Source organism: Anopheles arabiensis, chromosome 2, assembly GCF_016920715.1.
Source record: "Anopheles arabiensis isolate DONGOLA chromosome 2, AaraD3, whole genome shotgun sequence".
Classification (NCBI taxonomy): domain Eukaryota; kingdom Metazoa; phylum Arthropoda; class Insecta; order Diptera; family Culicidae; genus Anopheles; species Anopheles arabiensis.
In genome coordinates, this window is record NC_053517.1 from 56,279,848 (window position 1) to 56,297,338 (window position 17,491).

Below are 17,491 nucleotides of genomic sequence, written 5' to 3' on the forward strand. Positions count from 1 at the left end.
TGCGGCATGCATGTAGCAGATTTTTGTATATCACTAGTTCGAACACCTTGGCAATGGCACACAAGGATGTAATACCCCGGTAGTTGATGGCATCTGTCCTGTCGCCCTTTTTGTAAATAGGAACCATCCAAGATTTCCTCCATGCTTTGGGAAAGTAGCCATTGGCTAGCGATGCATTGAACAATTTTGCAAGAATAGGTGCTACTGTCGTTTGACAGCGTTTCAGCACGGTAGAAGGAATTCCGTCGGGTCCAGGAGCGAAGGAAGGCTTTAGTTGCGCTAGCGCAGATAAAACGATCTCACTGTCGATGAAAGGAGTGCTCATGTTAATTGCTCCAGCCGGAGTGTTGACGAGAGCAGCATCAATGGTATCGGTATCATTCATGGCCGGTGAAAAGCAATCTGCGAAGCGATCCGCGAAGAGATTGCACATTTCATTAGTGTTGGCACTTGTTGCTCCTTTGTACGTAATGGATTTCGGTGTATGCGTGGATTTTGTTTTGCTGTTGTAGAAGCGCCAAAACGAGTCAGGCCACCTGCAGAGGTTACGTTGAATTTTTCTCAAATATCTGCGAAATCGAAACCTGTTATAGCTGCAGTATAAAGAGTGCGTGTCAAAGTAGATCGAGCGAGATCTTTGGCAGCGGCGCGTTTGGTAGTGACGATAAGCAGCTCTTTTTACACGTTTGAGTCGTTTGAGTGTGCGGTCCGCCCAGGGGGGGTTAGGTTTAGGACGCTGAACTGGGACGCATACAACAAAAGCTTGCAGCATGAAGGACGAGAATGAACATACTGCTACGTCAAGTGAAATAAAATTGGAACAATGAAAGCTATTGTTAAACATTGATATCATGTCGTTCAGTTTCACATAGTCAGCTTTAGCAAAGTTATAACGATAAAATGCGGTTGTCGTCGAGTTTTGTCGAGTCGTCGAATTGCGTCGGGTCGACGAGTTAATACGTATATTGAAGTCTAACGCCGGATGGTAGGAGTCAAGAGGTACAAGCGGAACAACACTTGGAAAGACAGGCGAACACAATTTAGCTGCAGCATTGTTAGCGTAGAGCAGGTCAAGCATGCGTCCGTGCGAATTATTGATGTGATTAAGTTGCACTAATCCGTTAAATTTAAATCCATCCACAAAGGTGTTGTTGGCCAGTGAGCGCGCAGTTGGTTCATAGTGCGTGATTGATGAGTATGCTGGCGAGGACGAAGGATCAGCTGTGGACCAGCTTATGCTAGGCTGATTGAAATCGCCAATAACAAACAGCAGATCCGAAGGCTTCAGTGTGAGAGTGAAGCTGCTGATACAATCATGTAGAGAGCGAAGAGTCGATATCTCGGAGCTAAGCTGCGGTGGAATGTATACTACCATGACGTACAGATGTGCGTTATTACAGGCGACGCGCACACAAATATACTCGAGAGAACGATCACGGGAAGGTAATTCTATCGACTCGTATGCGTTAGAAACGGCTAGCAAAACACCACCACTGCGAGAGCTAGAGCCGCTGAGAGAGCGATCACAGCGGTAAACAGAGAAGTTGTTGTTGAAGAGAAGAGCAGATGGAATGTTGTCAACAAGCCAAGTTTCCGTGAGTGCGATGAGATCGAAGTCAGCCTCCGATACAGCTAAGTGAAATTCTTTTGTTTTAGTACGCAAACCTCTAACGTTTTGATAATAGCAGCTTAAATACTCAGCGGTAGCGTTCTCATTGTGGCGGTTGGATAAAGCGGGTAAACGGTAAGTCAATTGAGCTGCGTTGTCAGAGCATGAGGCTTGGCGTGTTTGTTGCGTGCAATGAGCGGAACTTCGTCTAGTTGAGAAAAAAGCGATCGATTGTAGACTGGTGTAGGTGCGGAGATGAAGCACGGTGGTTTTGGGGCGGTCCAGAAACAAGTGTTGAGTTGGGTGCTTCCAAGGTATCATTCACCGGGGGGTGACACTGTTGTGATGATGTTGTTTCAGGATCAGGTGGAGTAGACGTGCGTGCGGCTAAACGGTGAGTCGTTGTTGGTGTGCGTGTGGTGTAGCGGTGTTCAGTACTAGTAGCTGGTGTGCGTGTAGTAAAGCGGTTTCGGGTGGCTATAGGAGATGAGGTTTGGTGGTCGTGTTGACGGGATTGAAAAAACTCACGTACACCGATACCGACGGGCCAGGTGGATGGTGTGAGTGCCGCATCTCGAAGGATAGCCGGGACCCTCACTTTGAATGAAAGCCAATTCATGCTGTCCACACTAACCCCTCTTCTCAGCAGGCAATACGCTATAACGTCATCGGTGGCTAAGCGACGCTTTACAGAAGCGACCACTTGTTCCACAGTGACGGCCGTTGATAAGCGGGATAGGCGGATCCAGATCCTATCTGTGAATGGCTCACGAGGTGCAGCTTGAAGCGGTGATGATAACGGATCGGTTCCCACCAGTTCATGCGGTTGTGTAGGTGCCGGCTGGACGGCAATCGTGGTGTTGGTGTATGCGTTTGGCGATGACGCGGCACAAAGGGTGTTGCCGCGACTGTTTACAATTTTGTTTACACCAGGAGATGCCGAATCCTCGATTATACGCCTCCGCTTTCTACCAGTAGCTGGTCGAGGATCAGAGTTCCGATTGTGAGGCGTGGATGCAGTTTGAAGGAGGGTAAAACCACTGCGAACTTCGGCGACAATAGGCTCAACGAGCTTGCCAATAGCTGCTACAGCTGAGTTGAGGGCGGCTTGGAAACCGACCTGGGCGCCTATTTCTTTTACGGAACGGCAGCGCGGATTTTTAAGCATGTTAGTGCAGCCAATGCAGCTCCAGTGCAGGTCGACATTGGACAATACTGCGTCAATCAGCTCGGGGGCAATTTGCAACAGCCGCGGTGGAACGTAGCGTCACAATATGCACAACTGATGATGCAGCCGGTGGCCTCTAGCGGTTCAGCACACGAGAAGCAAATAGCCGCCATCGCGAAATCACGCGTAATCACAGCACAACACTGCTAAGCCGAGCAGGAAAAAACAGCAGGAAACCACAATTGTGATGCAGGACTAAACAATTCGCCAAGACGAAGCGATGATGTTAAACAGTTTAATAGTCCGTAGAAAAGGCAACAATGCGATGCGACGCAGAAAACACAAGAGAATTATTGAAAAATCACGGAGCGCGACGGAAATGCGGCCGAACAATTTAACCGCTTTTTCAAATATCCTCCTCACAACGCAATGTCACCTTAGTATTTCAACAGCACGGATAAACGGAAAGCCGGATAAAAGGTACCCTGTATTTTTTTAATGTATTTATTTGCGTGTTCAGAATAATTTCTATTTACTAGGGTAGATATTTACAAAAATTCTAATATAGCTTTACATTTACAAAAGTAGTGCACACTTAAGGACGACTCTATCTCATCATCGTTGTTATCAACGATGTGGAAAATGTAGTTAGCAAACAACCTAAGAATACATATACGTATTCCCAGACTAACTCCTGCTAGTTCTGGAAATCGCAGACTGTTTATTTATTTATTTATTTATTTTATTTTATTAGTTGCTCGGCCACGTTGGGTTACAGCAATAGTGCTTACTGACTATAGTATACAATTATTCGCGAAGGAGTTGGAAGGAGTTTATGGTACGGAAAAGGAGCGAAGACGGGATCGGTAGACAGGATAGGATAGATTGAAATCGAACAGATCTGAAGTACTATTAAAAGACGACATAGCTCTTACAAAAGGCTCATTGCGAGCAAAACGTGTACGACATATATGTAACTGGAGACGAAAACGATAACGTTAGGTGCGACAAGGTGCATAACAATGTAAGCGCGATAGAAGGGAAGGAGTATCAGTCGTATTGAGCAATATGCCAGCAACGAAAGAAGCCTGGGCGACCGAGAGGCGGTGCTCCAACTTCGCAAGGCCTAATAGGGTGCATCTATCGTCATACGAAGGAAGCGGAATAGAGTGATGACCCAGCGACCTACGAAATACGATCCTTGTAAAACGTCTCTGGATCCTCAATCCTTTGGAGCAGAGATAGTTGGATAGGAGACCAGATGACACAGGCATATTCTAGTACGGAACGGACCCAGCAACAATAAAGGGACTTAAGACAAAAAGGATCACGAATTTCAGTGGACATGCGACAAATATAACCAAGACTTTTGTTGGCCTTGTTGATGACATAGTCCGTGTGCTTTTGGAAAGAGAGACTCGGGTAGAAGAGACGCCAAGATCCTTAGACAAGAACACACTGGGAATAGGGGCATCACAGACACTATAAGCATGAGTTATACTTGTAGATGATCAGAAGAAAGGCAAGACAGAACATTTTTCAGGACACAGGACTAAACCGTTAGAAGCACACCATGTAGAGAATTTACAGAGCCAGGATTGAAGGACTAGACAATCAGCTGTAGAAGATACAGGAAGAAAAATTTTAACGTCATCCGCATATAGCAAGAAGCCGTTAGGAGGAAGGATCGAAGTACAGTCATTGAGGAAGAGAATGAACAGTAAGAGACTAAGGACACTACCTTGTGGGACACCCGAAGAACTAAGAAAACATTCAGAGAAAGAGCCATAGATTTTAACTACATATGAACGATTCTCAAGATAGGAGTTGAACCACGGCAATATAGAGCCACCGAAACCAAATTTTCGAAGCTTAGCAACAAGTAATGATAGAGGTATACTGTCAAATGCCGCTTTGAAATCGGTATAGACAGTGTCTACTTGCTTACCACTAGACAGGTTGTGATGTAGAGAAGACAAAAAACACATTAGGTTGGTGGACACTGTGCGATTGGGCATAAAGCCGTGTTGTTCCGTAGAAATATAATTTTTTACACAAGGCATTACAGATAAATGGACAATTGACTCGAGGATTTTAGAACACGCACAAATAATAGAAATGCCTCTGTAGTTAGATGCTAGTGTGCGATCACCTTTCTTATAAATGGGAACAAGCCAAGCTAGTTTCCATTGACTAGGAAAAATCCCTACACTAAGCGAGCGAGAAAAAAGACGAGTGAGAATAGGAGTGAGGGTATTGCCACATTTTTTCAAAACACAGGCAGGGATGCCATCGGGGCCTGGTGAAAACGAAGTTTTAAGTTTGGATAAAGCGGATTTTACTAGACTTTCGCTTACAACGACTGAATTACATGATATCACATCAGAGGGCGTGTAAGACAAGCCTACGTCCAAAGGAACCTACAAAGAACTGGGATCGACAAATACACTAGAGAAATGTTTGTCAAACAGGTTACATATATCAGGAATGGACGTAGCAGAGGACAGATCAAGAAACAGGGTGGATGGAAGGCTAGCAGAGCCTCGCGTAGAGTTCGCAAAACGAAAGAATGACCCAGGATCAATAGAGAAGCGCATTTGAAGACGCCGGATGTAGCGACGATACAGATGGCGATTAAGAATACGATAAGCCTTAGCCGCATATTTATATACACAAAGATTGTGTAAAGTATTATTTAAACGGTAGGCGCGTTGAGCGCGGTTTTTGTCGGATTTTAATAGACGTAAAGTTCTGTTCGACCACTTAGGATTAGGAGCGGGCTTAAGGAGAGGACAGCAGGAAGGGAAGGCGGAAGTGATTACCTTAGTAAACGCAGCTACAGCATAATTTATGTCACAGTCAGCATCAATAAAGGACCAATGGGTATCGGCTAAAATACGATGAAGCTTTTGGTAGTCCAGCTTCCTAAAATTGAACGTACGAGCCGTAGGTATTCGTTGAGAGGATGCAGGGCGAGAGTGCGCAAGGAGCACACTTGTCTCAAGAGCAGGATGATGATTGTCTAGCGCGACGAGTGGAACAGGCGAAACTATGACGGGGGAGCAGCGCTCCAAGAAGGCAGCATTGGCAAATAGAAGGTCCAATTGTCTTCCGCGTATATTTTTTATGCCAGATAATTGCAGCAGACCGTTTACCGACATTCCATCAAGCAGAGAAACATTTTCATACGCCAGTAGGAATGAAGTGATTAACGCACGACGGTATGCTGGATTAAGACGGTATGCATATTGTATTTGTGTGTGCCGATTCGATGTTTCATTTTACTCTCAGTGTTTAAATGAAAGTAAATAGGACTTCTGTTACCCAGTTAGAACATGTACTGTGCTGTTTTATGCCTGTTAAACTTTTCGTTCTTCCAGCAAGACCGTTGCAAACGGTAGTGATTCGTGGCCACGGAATGGTTATCTGTATACAGAGTAGACTGCAATTACTTCTCCTTTATTCTCCAGAAGTGATTGACCGCTAGAAATTTAACCAATATAATCTTCCTAATAGTAAATTCGTCCACTTTTCCACGTTAACTATTAGCCGTTTTTTTGTAAACACTTTTTCATGAAACTGTCAAAAGCGAGCTGAAAATGGCAACCTAGCAACGGGCTTTGCATCGACCTATTCTCCTTAACACTCTGGGCGCTGGCATTTTGAAAACAGTACAAGATAAGAGAGCGATGAGAGCGTTTCATTGGCTTACGATCGTTCACTCTCTTTCCGATCCTCACATACGATGCCACTTCTGCAATATGCGCTCTCTCTTTCTTCCCGCTGCAATGCGCTCTGCTGAGAGTTGCTGAGAGACCAATCACAGAGGAGAGGAGTGAACAAAGCTGTGATTCCAAAGCGAGCCACACAGCGCCTAGAGTGTTTATAGATCTTGGCTATGAGTGACAAGTGACAAGTGAAAAGATAGGGGCCTCCTGGAGCTATTGACACAATTTCTTGCTGCAGCAGTGCCCAAGCCCCCGCCACTCTTCTACAGCAAGCAAATTTGTGTTCCAGACTTTCCATTTGAGGACAAAACGAACATTGATTGGAATCCCTTCTTCCCATCCGAAACAAGAGCTCTCCATGTTAGACTTTACCATTTGCCTGCATGTACAAGTGTGGCTCGTTGTTGTGCTGATAAATCAAAACTTTGAATATTATCCCAAATTCTACAACAAAGTTGCTGATTTACATGTGCTACTTTGGCATCTGATAGCTAGTCCACAAGCATGCGACGAAGTTTACTTGAAGAGGAGTTTGAGACATATTCAGCGGGTATATATGCCAGTTGTCTTACCACAATTTTTAGGCAGGGATACCAGGTTGGAATGGTGGCCAGATTCGGCGGAATACCAGCTTGGACGATATGAGGCTCGCTGTATTTGAGGGAGCTGCACTCTGCTCGGTATCGGTTTGTCCAGAGGGCATATGCAGTTATTCATGGTATGTGCAGGTTCAGTCCACCTCGCTTCCGTGGTGAAGCCAGTTGCTGTAGTGGAAATCGGATTCCTTCATTGCCATGCCAAAGAAATCCTCCTATTATGATGGAGACTCTTGCCGTGTCTAATGCTCGAGCACCACATATTGAAGTCACGTACCATAGCTTGGGGAGTAGAAACGTGTTCAAGAGTAGCTAGCACTTTTTGCACGATGTTTAAACTCCTCATGCGATGCAGCCAAACTAACGAGGCGAAGTGCTGGATCACGGCATCCCAATTGTGTCCCATATCGTCACGGATATTCTTCTTCTTCTTCTTTGGCTCAACAACCGATATCGGTCAAGGCTTGCCTGTACCCATTTGTGAGCTTGGCTTCCAGTAATTGATTCCCCCCCATAGCAGGATAGTCAGTCCTACGTATGGCGGCGCGGTCTATTTGGGGATTGAACCCATGACGGGCATGTTGTTAAGTCGTACGAGTTGACGACTGTACTACGAGACTGGCTCAAACCCGGTACTACGAGAAAGGTCACGGATATTATTAGAACATAATATACCAAGCAGACGCAATATTTCCACGATATGCAGCCACGGAACAGATATCCTTGATGGTGTGGTCAGTCCTATGTCGAGCGCTGTGGTTTTCTGCACGTTGAGACGGGCTCCAGAGACACAGCCAAATGCCTCAAAGAGGCTCACACGCTCGCACACGCTCTATTTTGTCGGGAGATGTTGTCACCACCGAGATGTTGTCGGCATATGTATTGATCAGGTTATCCTGATCGCAACAAATACTTTATAATCTTGTGATGCGGGTTGAAGGTAGAGGATAAAAAGGTGCATGGAAAGGGGATCTCCCTGACGGACGGAACGAAGGATCGGGAAAGAAGGAGAGAGAATTCCATTGATAAGGATACGGGAGGTGGAACGTTCACCAATTGTTCTCAAAAACCGCACTAGTCCCGAATTGAAACACTCACTTTCGTTTCCTCTGCAAATCTACCACCCTCTCCATAACGGAAATAACAGTCTGAAAAATGTTGCATAGTTTATTACAACACTTTTGCTCTGTCGAGATTATCTCCCACCTACCGATGATGCCATCGATTCTGTGTTTGACAATCCGCGACAGAAGCTTGTAATCTACGTTAGGCCCGTGTCTGTGCTCCATCGGATGTAATTTTATCGGAAGGCCTGTCAACATTTTATATGAAATTTGACAGATAGCGTCGGACGTGCGATTTCGTCGTACGACGGAATCAAATTTTTTTTTGAAAAGGAAAGGACATGCATACCGGACACTTTTAACTTTGTTTTCAGTGAGGAAGCAACATAACATAACATAATCGATACGTGATCCAGAACCACTGGTGACATAAGAAAACTCTACCGCGTATCCTCGGAGAGCCTCCCAGCTGTCACACAAAGCCATGTTATTTACCGCGTTTCGCAAAGAAAGGCTGAAATTTATCGCGCCCGTCACATCCTTCGATTCCAACACACAGTTGAAATCGCCCGCGAGTATAACATGATCACATGCATTCCGCAGATAGAATGGTTAATGATTTGTTTGTATCCATTGCGACAAAATTAAAATCATGGTTGTGTAGTGGTGAGCCCCTTGGGAGGCCGACCAGGCTTACGCTTGGTCACGCTCGTAAAGCTAAGTGTGGATGAACTTGAGGCGTCACTCTCGTTATCCGTCTCCGAAAATTGTTTGCGTTTTACTGCAAACTGTTCATCTAAGGAGCAGATGGGAAAGGAGGAGGAAGGAATTATGAGCGGTACTTTGAACATTTTAGCCGTGCAGTCCACTCTCTTGTGTTTGTGTGCCGTGGCGGCTAGAGCGGTGGCATCAGCAGCGGCAGCAGAAGCAGCAGGTGCTTCAGCAGCGACAGCGGCAGCAGAAGCAGCAGATGAAGCGGCAGCAGAAGCAGCATGTGCAGCGGCAGGAGCAGCGGCAGGAGCAACAGCAGCAGCGGCAGGAGCAGCGGCAGGAGCGGCGGCAGGAGTGTCGGAAGAGGCAGCGGCAGGAGCAGCGGCAGATGCTGTGGCAGACGTAACTGCAGCATGCATAGCAACCACCGTAGTGCTTGAAGCATAATCATTAAAATTCGCTTTTCCTTGGGGTTGCTCTTCCTTGGCTATTTTGTTAGGTTTGGGGCTTGACGGCCGAACGTTAGAAACCGGCACGATCAGGATCACCAGTCGGTTAGCTATTTTTGATGCGCCTGCTGGACGTTGCGGAGCTGCGTTTTGAGCAGCACTTGACGAGGGCGGTGTTTTATTAGTAAGCGTAGTGATTCTTACCTTTCCTCCACGTCCGCATCCTTTAGTGTTAGTGCTTGCCACTGATGGTGAAGTTGTAACTTCTGTTGGTGTGGGAGTCTGCCGTACGGCTCCAGCGTATGATTTTTCGTTGTTCCGAAAGTGACACACTGTTTTGGATGCAGCTGAGACCGTGGTGTACGGCCTCATTGCAGTGATGATGTGATCCGTGATACGTGATGTGATGCAGTGATACGGCCTCAACATGGTATGGGCTTAGCCAGTTTAATGCGGACTATGCGCACACCCGACGGGATTCCATCTAGCCACGTTTCTGAGCCCCAAACGCCGGGAACAATTATTATTATATTTATTATTATTTATTTATTTAAATTTGTTGGCCTCTAGGGTTTTACAAATGTGTTCTTATAATCTAGGGAAACATAAGGGATGAGGATTCACGAAGACGGGAGCGGAATTGGGAAACTGGGACGTTGAAGTCGAATAGGAGATATGAATCGTTGAAGGCAGAAAGAGCGCGCAAGAAAGGGTCATTCTGGCCATGACGAGTTTGGCGGGAAGGAATAAGGAGCGGGGGTCGGTCACGAAGACGACGTGAGGGGGCATAGATAGGAATCGAGGATAGGAGGGCGGGAACATCCAAGTCATTGGAAAGGAGGCAGGCAATGAAATATGACTGGATGTGATAAATGCGCGTTCTTAATGTCTCTAGCCCGAGCAAACGGCATCGGATAGGATACGAAGGAATTCGATCCGATCGTCCAAGAAAAACGACGGATAGCGACACGAGTGAATTTCCGCTGGATTCGTTCGATCCTATCGACCAGTGTTAGGCCGGCAGGCCACCAAACTACCGACGCATTTTCAAGTATCGGGCGGACCCAACAGCAGTACAGGGACTTTAAACACATAGGATCAGTGATCTCAGAGGACATACGAATAATGAGACCGAGCATTTTATTGGCCTTATTAAGGGTGATTTCGATGTGTTCTTGGAACGAGAGTTTCTCGTCGATCCACACTCCAAGGTCCCTTGTGACAGTAACTCTGTTAAGTACAGTGTCACAAAGAACGTAATCGTGCTCGATCTTATTGGACGAGCGGCCATATGAAATCACACAACATTTATCCGGAGACAGACTAAGACCGTTAGAGTTACACCAAACATTAAAACAATCTATGTAATCCTGTAGACGCGCACAATCAGTTAACGAGGTCACTGGTAGGAAAATTTTGATGTCGTCAGCGTAAAGCAAACAACCATCAGGAGGAAGAACATTAACACAATCGTTGATAAACAGTATGAAAAGTAGGGGACTAAGTACGCTGCCTTGGGGTACCCCAGAAGAGGCAATAAAAGGCTCGGAAAAACTATTTTCGACTCTGACCTTATAAGATCTACCGTAAAGGTAAGATTTAAGCCAGGATAGAAGGGGATCACCAATTCCGAGTTTCTCGAGCTTAGAAAGCAAGCTAGCGATATAGAGTCAAAAGCTGCTTTAAAGTCGGTATATATAGTATCCACTTGAGAGCCACGCTCCATGTTGTTAAAGATCGAGGATACAAGGCACATTAGGTTAGTAGAGGTTGAACGTTTTGGCATGAATCCGTGTTGATATTCTGAAATTACACTTGTAACACACGAACGAATAGACGAATGAACAATTGACTCAAACACTTTGCAAGACGAACACAATATGGACACACCCCTATAGTTAGCACATGAAAAACGGTCGCCCTTTTTGTGGATTGGAATGAGCCAGGCTTTTTTCCACAGTGACGGAAAATAGCCATCCTGTATTGATCTATTGTATAATCGGCAAAGTAGAGGAGCGAAAAATGTAGAACATTTCTTTAATAATGCTGATGGTATCCCATCAGGACCGGGGGAAAAAGATAGTTTGAGTTTGGATAGGGCAACCAACACAGAATCAACATGAATTGAGACATTATTACACGAAATCACATTCGACGGTGTATGAACAAGACAATCAGAAACATTAACTGGACTGCTGCTGGGGTCAACGAAAACACTAGAAAAATGTTTGGCAAAAAGTTTACTCGAGTCTTCGGGAGAAGAAGCGGACTCATTATTAAGGGATAGGTTGGAAGGGATGCCATTCTGTTTCTGACGCGATTTACAGAAACGCCAGAAAGACCGCGGGTTCGATCTAAATTGGACTTGCAGCCGTGCTACAAATGATGAGTAACACCATCGATTGTAGGAGCGGTATGCATTTGTAGCGTAATTATGGATACGTAAGGTGTAATTATTGCGGTTATTGAGAAAAATTCGGCGGGAACGACGTGCCTCGGCTCTCGGCGATCTGAGCGTCCTATTCGACCACAGGGGGTAAGGTGGGGGTTTGAGACGAGGACAACATATAGGGAATGTGGAAGTAATAACAGTATTGAAGACAGTAACTGCATCGTCCATGCTGCCCGCATCTTCGATGAAAGACCAGTCGACATTTGATAATGTCTCGATGAAGTGGGCGTGGTTCATTCTTTTAAAATTGAATCTGCATGCCGGTGTGGATCGATGGGAATGGTGTTGCGGCGGCGTGATGGTTGAACTTGAAGAGACAGGAACGGATAATTCAAGTGCCGGGTGGTGTCGATCCAATGGGAGTAAAGGTGCAACGGAAGGGCTTATGCAGGAAACAATATCGGTAGTTGCAGCATTGGCGAAAACTAAATCAAGTTGACGACCCAATCCGTTTTTTACATCGGATAGTTGATGAAGCCCATTGAACACCATACCGTCTATGAGAGCGACATTACTCGACGATGAACGGCAAGGATATAGGTGTCTCGATGAAGGGTGGGGGAATTCCCAAGCGAGTGACGGCGTGTTGAAATCACCGAATAATATTAGTAAGTCGGTAGCGCGCATTCTTTCGCAAATCGCGCTAATATCGTCATGCATAGCGTCGAATACTGTTGATGATGAGCTTCGGTCCGGAGGAATGTATATAACACCGACATACAGTGAACGGTGGCTGAGTCTGATGCATACCCAAAGCGATTCGAGCGAAGCGTTGGTGTGAGTGAGTACCGAACACGATAGATTAGCCGAACATGCTATTAAAACGCCTCCTCCGCGAGAGTGAGAACTATTCTCTGGGTTACGATCACAGCGAAAAATCTGATAGGAGTCGTCGGTGATGAGCGATGATGGTATTGAGTCGTCTAACCATGTCTCGGTGAGCACCCATACATCGAAATCAGAGTTAGATACGGTGAGCCGGAGATCGTTTAATTTTGTGCGTAAACCTCGGACGTTTTGATAATAGAAAAACAGATCGGTTTTGGTTGTTGAATGGGAAGCTGAATCTGCTGTGGTGTTTAAATTGGTGTGCTGCAGCTGTGGTGCTGCTCTGGTGTTTACATTTGTTCTGGTGCTATTGTTTGCGTATTGTGTGATTGTGCTATTGTGGATGGTGCTATTGTTTGTGTCAACGGATGGTGTATTGTTGTGTTCAAAGGTTGGAGAGGTGCAGGCTCCTGGATCGTTGAAGGTGGGTCTCGAGGTGCTGGTCGCCAAAAATTTGGGGCTGTAGTGTTGCGTTGGTCGATGAATTCACGGTAGATGATTCCTTTGTGCCATGTAGATGCGGACAGAGCCTTGCCCTTAAGGTCAAGCGACATCCCGACTTTAAATGAGATGAAAGTCAATGTGCTTGCCTCTCTGCCGTTTGGTAACAGCTTATAGATGATGACGTCGTCAGTGTCCAGTTGAGTAGTTACCATTTCACGCATTTCCTCGTCAGTAACCGATGGGGCTATACGCGTAATGTATAGCCAGAATCTGGGACCGTTTGGGACGTTCCATGGAACGGTCAACACAACACGAGACGAAGGTGTAACGGGGGCTATACCAGTGTTTAAAACAGCAGCAGGGTTCGCATCAGGTGGCGTGAAGTCTACAAGCCTACGTTTAGGCGCGTTGCGTTGGGGTGCGTTACGGGAGGCCCAGTCGACATCGCCTGGGCGCGAGCTTAGTGGTGTGGTGGTAGTGGTGATATTTTCAGTGCTCGGAATATTCAGAGTAGTGTTGGTTGCATACGTGTTTTGCGTTTTCATAGATGTGTGAGTATCGAACATGGATAATACATCCTTGCGAATGGTATCCAAAGCGGCAGAAATACGAAAGTCAAATTCACTTAGCAGTTCCGATTTTAGGTCCATGAGTGTAATTGACAACTCTTCCAAGAAGGCACCTTTCCCACGGCGGCGAGCATCCATGCAACTAGGACACAACCAGAGCGAATGGGAATCAACCCGCTTCAACTCCAGTACTGCAGCTTCACTAATATCCAGGCACGTAAGATGGTATGAAGACTTACAGTAACCATCACACTTATATGCATCGATATCGTTTACAGGAGCAGAGCAGGATGGACACACTTCCGACATAGTTGGTAACACACTAATACAGGCTCACTCGATCCGACGATAAGCAGCAACAAAAATCGCAAGCAGTGGCGAATTTTTGAACGGATGCAAACACAAAATACACAGGACACCGATTGTTATGAGATGCTGCCAATGGTCGTAGAGCACTACGGTCCATTCACCAACTGAAGTGCAAAATACTTTGGCTGAGCACAACGTAGAAGCAATCGTAAACAGACAAACAAACGGAGCACGATCGAAGCACAAGCACAAGCGCAAGCACCACTGATGATAAGAGTACCTCAATCGTGATGATAAGAGTACCTCAAGAGTACAATCGTGAGTACCTCAACAAAACCGCCCAGTTCAGCGACAACATCCGCGTCGGGAATCCCTGGTGGCAGATCGCGCACTTTTACCTCTGTCGCATCATCCACCATCTCGATTGCGATCTTGTGCTGCTTCCCGTGCGTGACGAAGTGAATCCCGTTGTGCGCGTTCACTATGGCCAATGCACGTTCGAGTGTTGGCATAGTAACATATACTGCACTTTGTGCAGTGTTCCGTTGCACCATCTAGACATCCGCGCCAGTTTTAAGAACGGTAAACAGAAAATCTGCCGTTTCGTCTAGCGTTGGTCTAATAGGAGCTTCCGAATAATCGATACGGAAGGTGTTACTTCTGTACCGCTGAAACTTGCTCATGATGGCTTGCAAATTGATCAAACACGTCCTCTCACTTTGACGTTTACAAGCGTACTGGTATGACCGACTGAACGATCTAGTCCGCTTCGAACAAAGTTGTGGTCATTTTGCTAAGGAATGTAGATTTCCCGAGTTTCAGGGGGGATTCTAGATTTCCCCTCATAAGCTTCAAGCCTTTTTTAATATTTAGGCATGTCTGAGATTGTCTGAGATTTTCCAGATAACAAAGTAATGTTCGAGGAGCTATTCAAAATGCCGCAGACTCAGAGGATAATTGAAAATATGAGGCGTTCAACTTTACGTTGCCGCCACTGTAGGTCCGGATGTATGAACCTGGCGTGGCAACATTTCTACACATGGTACATGGTAAAAACAATACTGTGTGCCTCTTGATCTATAAACAAAACGGAAAATCACTGGGCTCGAGAGTTCCTTGACGGATCTTGACTGAGACAGGTCAGGTCTTTTGTAGAATTGGCACTGTATCGAAATCATTTACAACAAGGATAAGCAATCTGGATAACACATTCCAGTAACAGTATGAGTTCGAAATCAGTTCCAGGACTGGCATGGGTTCAGTGATATTGCTGGTATAGGTATGGAAACGGTATGGGAACAGGATCAGCTCCATGGCAGGTATGGGTTCGAGATGTAATGGCTTATGTAAGTGATTGGCCAACTCTAAGATCTGGAAACAGTTTCTGCTTTGGTGCGGGTTATGTAAAAGTTCCAGGAACGACATGGGTTTAACAACATCACACGGATCTGTATGAGGTTATTTATTTATTTATTTATTTATTTATTGAGGTTGGAACCAGGGTCTCTCTTTAACCACCTGTTACTCATGCAGGGCTTCCCACGATTTATTGGTCAGTTCCCATAATTTTGTGGGCTCGTCTCATGACTTATTCATCATATTCCATAGATTTTTGGTTCGTTCCTATAATTTATTGGTATCGTCCGATTGGATCTCAATACAATTGAACCAAAAAATTCTGGTAATCGGAAAAGAATCGTAAGAACACACCAAAAAAAAAAAAAAAAAATATGGGAACCAACCAATAAATCTTGGGAAACTTTGTAAGAATTTTCAGCAGCGATTTGAATCTTCAGTAGCGACAGTTTAGATAAGAGGCACTTGGGATTTGCGTCGTTTTACAAACAACCTAGCCTGTGCCTGAATCCTGTGCCTGAATTCTGAATCTATTAATTATCTCCAAAATTACATTGCCTAATCCTGTTACTGGGTCAAATTAACTAGTTGTACTAATATTCTGCAGTTTATTCTGTAATGATCATAATTATACTATAAAATTATACTAACCATCCAAATAAAAACACGCGATAAAACACAGTTATTTGATTTCCACAAACCTAATATACTTCCAAAATATTACTAGCTCATCCCTGGAATTGTTTGGTTTTGGTTAAATTTGTTTTACAGTTCTTCTTTATTTATTCGTTCAAGAAGACATTTGCCATCTTTGATATACATTTAATTTTGAAGTCTCGTTTAAAAAGTATAGTTTTTCTTATAAATAAACGATTGGAAACGATTTTTGTGGATGGAAAAATATTTCCCTTGGTCGTGAAAGGGTTAAGGATTAAAAACAGAGGACAAAAAAGTGTGATCAGTCAAAAAAATAAAGGAAGAGCAATATCGCTTCTTGATTACCCCTTTCTCCTGCCTCCGTTAAAATTGTTTGTGATGTTTTAGAATACAGTAGAAATATTATAAAAAAACGTACAAATGCTAACTATCAAAATGCTTAACGAACAAGTAATGTTATGTTACACAAATTGATAACTGAAAAAGCTCTTTGACTATCGCTGTTCTTGTAAAAAGCAACAGTGTATTATCGTCGCACTCGTAAAAATAATAGACAGGCTTTTTTATTTTTCGTTTCCGTTTTCAAAAGTAGCAAAAACATTCTTGAAATAGATCATATGAAACAAACGATTTTTCATGAAATTAAGAAGAATGTATATTCGATAAAATAATAGTATAAGGTGAGAAAAATGTAAGGAGCTATTTCACAAATTCTAATAATTTGAATTGCAAATTATTAAGTAGCGAGTATCGCAAAATGCAGCTAGACATTAAATTGTGTATTAATGCGAAAGTCGAGTTTTTTTTTATTTTTTACAGCCAGTAAATCCAGAGAAAAGTTGTGTTTAAGAACAAAATGCGTATGTGATTTCCAGCATTGTGAAAGTCTCAAGTCGTCTATAAATAATGTTAGTGATATATACGGGAAATTTGTCGAGAAAATAATGGTTCCTATTATGGTAAGTTCATCAATGTATATAATGACAACTTAATTTGGAAGAGTACGACGGTATGAAATTTCCAGCTAAGTTTTTTTTAGCTCTAAGGGGCGAGCTGTTAAAAATTTAACAACTTGTACGTTGCACTAAATGGTTTTCTGTTGAATTTATATAGTAGATTATTGTATAAAAACTTATGAATCTCTCAATTTACACCAATCATACATCATAACGTATCTAAAATAATATCACAATCGAATTGCTTCTTTACATTTAAATTTAAAACTGCGCAGTTTAATTGTTTTGGATAGTGTCGACTATCCATTGACGGTAGAATGAAATTTTTGTGTATACATCAGGATAATTTTTGAACGCGCATCCGGATCCAAATGATGTTATTCCAACCAGTACCCACGGACCTCGCTTGCTGATACGACATTGTAATGGACCTCCAGAGTCTCCCTATGGATGAAAATGATGAAAATAATGTCATTTTTTATATCTTTACAAATGACGATTACTAACTGACTAACTATAAAAAAGTAAGTTTTATTAAATTATTTCCTATGTGAAGTCTCCCGTAAGTTTAACAAATGCTGATCCTTAATTCAAC

At 44.1% G+C, this 17,491-nt stretch overlaps 2 protein-coding genes across 6 annotated transcripts in view; one reads left to right on the top strand and one right to left on the bottom strand.

The window, feature by feature from the left end:
- The first annotated feature begins 13,287 nt into the window (after window positions 1–13,287).
- Window positions 13,288–13,980, top strand: LOC120894855. Of its 2 annotated transcripts, none has more exons than XM_040297704.1 (3): window positions 13,288–13,600; window positions 13,682–13,831; window positions 13,897–13,980. In XM_040297704.1, exons 1-3 carry the CDS (start codon window positions 13,305–13,307, stop codon window positions 13,934–13,936), a joined length of 486 nt encoding a protein of 161 aa, XP_040153638.1. In that variant the 5' UTR covers window positions 13,288–13,304; the 3' UTR covers window positions 13,937–13,980. The 2 variants fall into 2 exon arrangements, with proteins under 2 accessions (XP_040153638.1, XP_040153639.1); XM_040297705.1 differs by having other exon boundaries at window positions 13,694–13,831.
- A 2,062-nt stretch (window positions 13,981–16,042) lies between these two features.
- LOC120894854 overlaps window positions 16,043–17,491 on the bottom strand; it is a 30,880-nt gene continuing 29,431 nt past the window's right edge. For all 4 annotated transcript variants that reach the window (XM_040297702.1, XM_040297701.1, XM_040297700.1 and 1 more), the window contains one exon: window positions 16,043–17,340. In XM_040297702.1, the coding sequence (XP_040153636.1) occupies window positions 17,173–17,340 (168 nt within the window). In that variant the 3' untranslated portion in view covers window positions 16,043–17,172. The remainder of the gene's footprint in view (window positions 17,341–17,491) is intronic.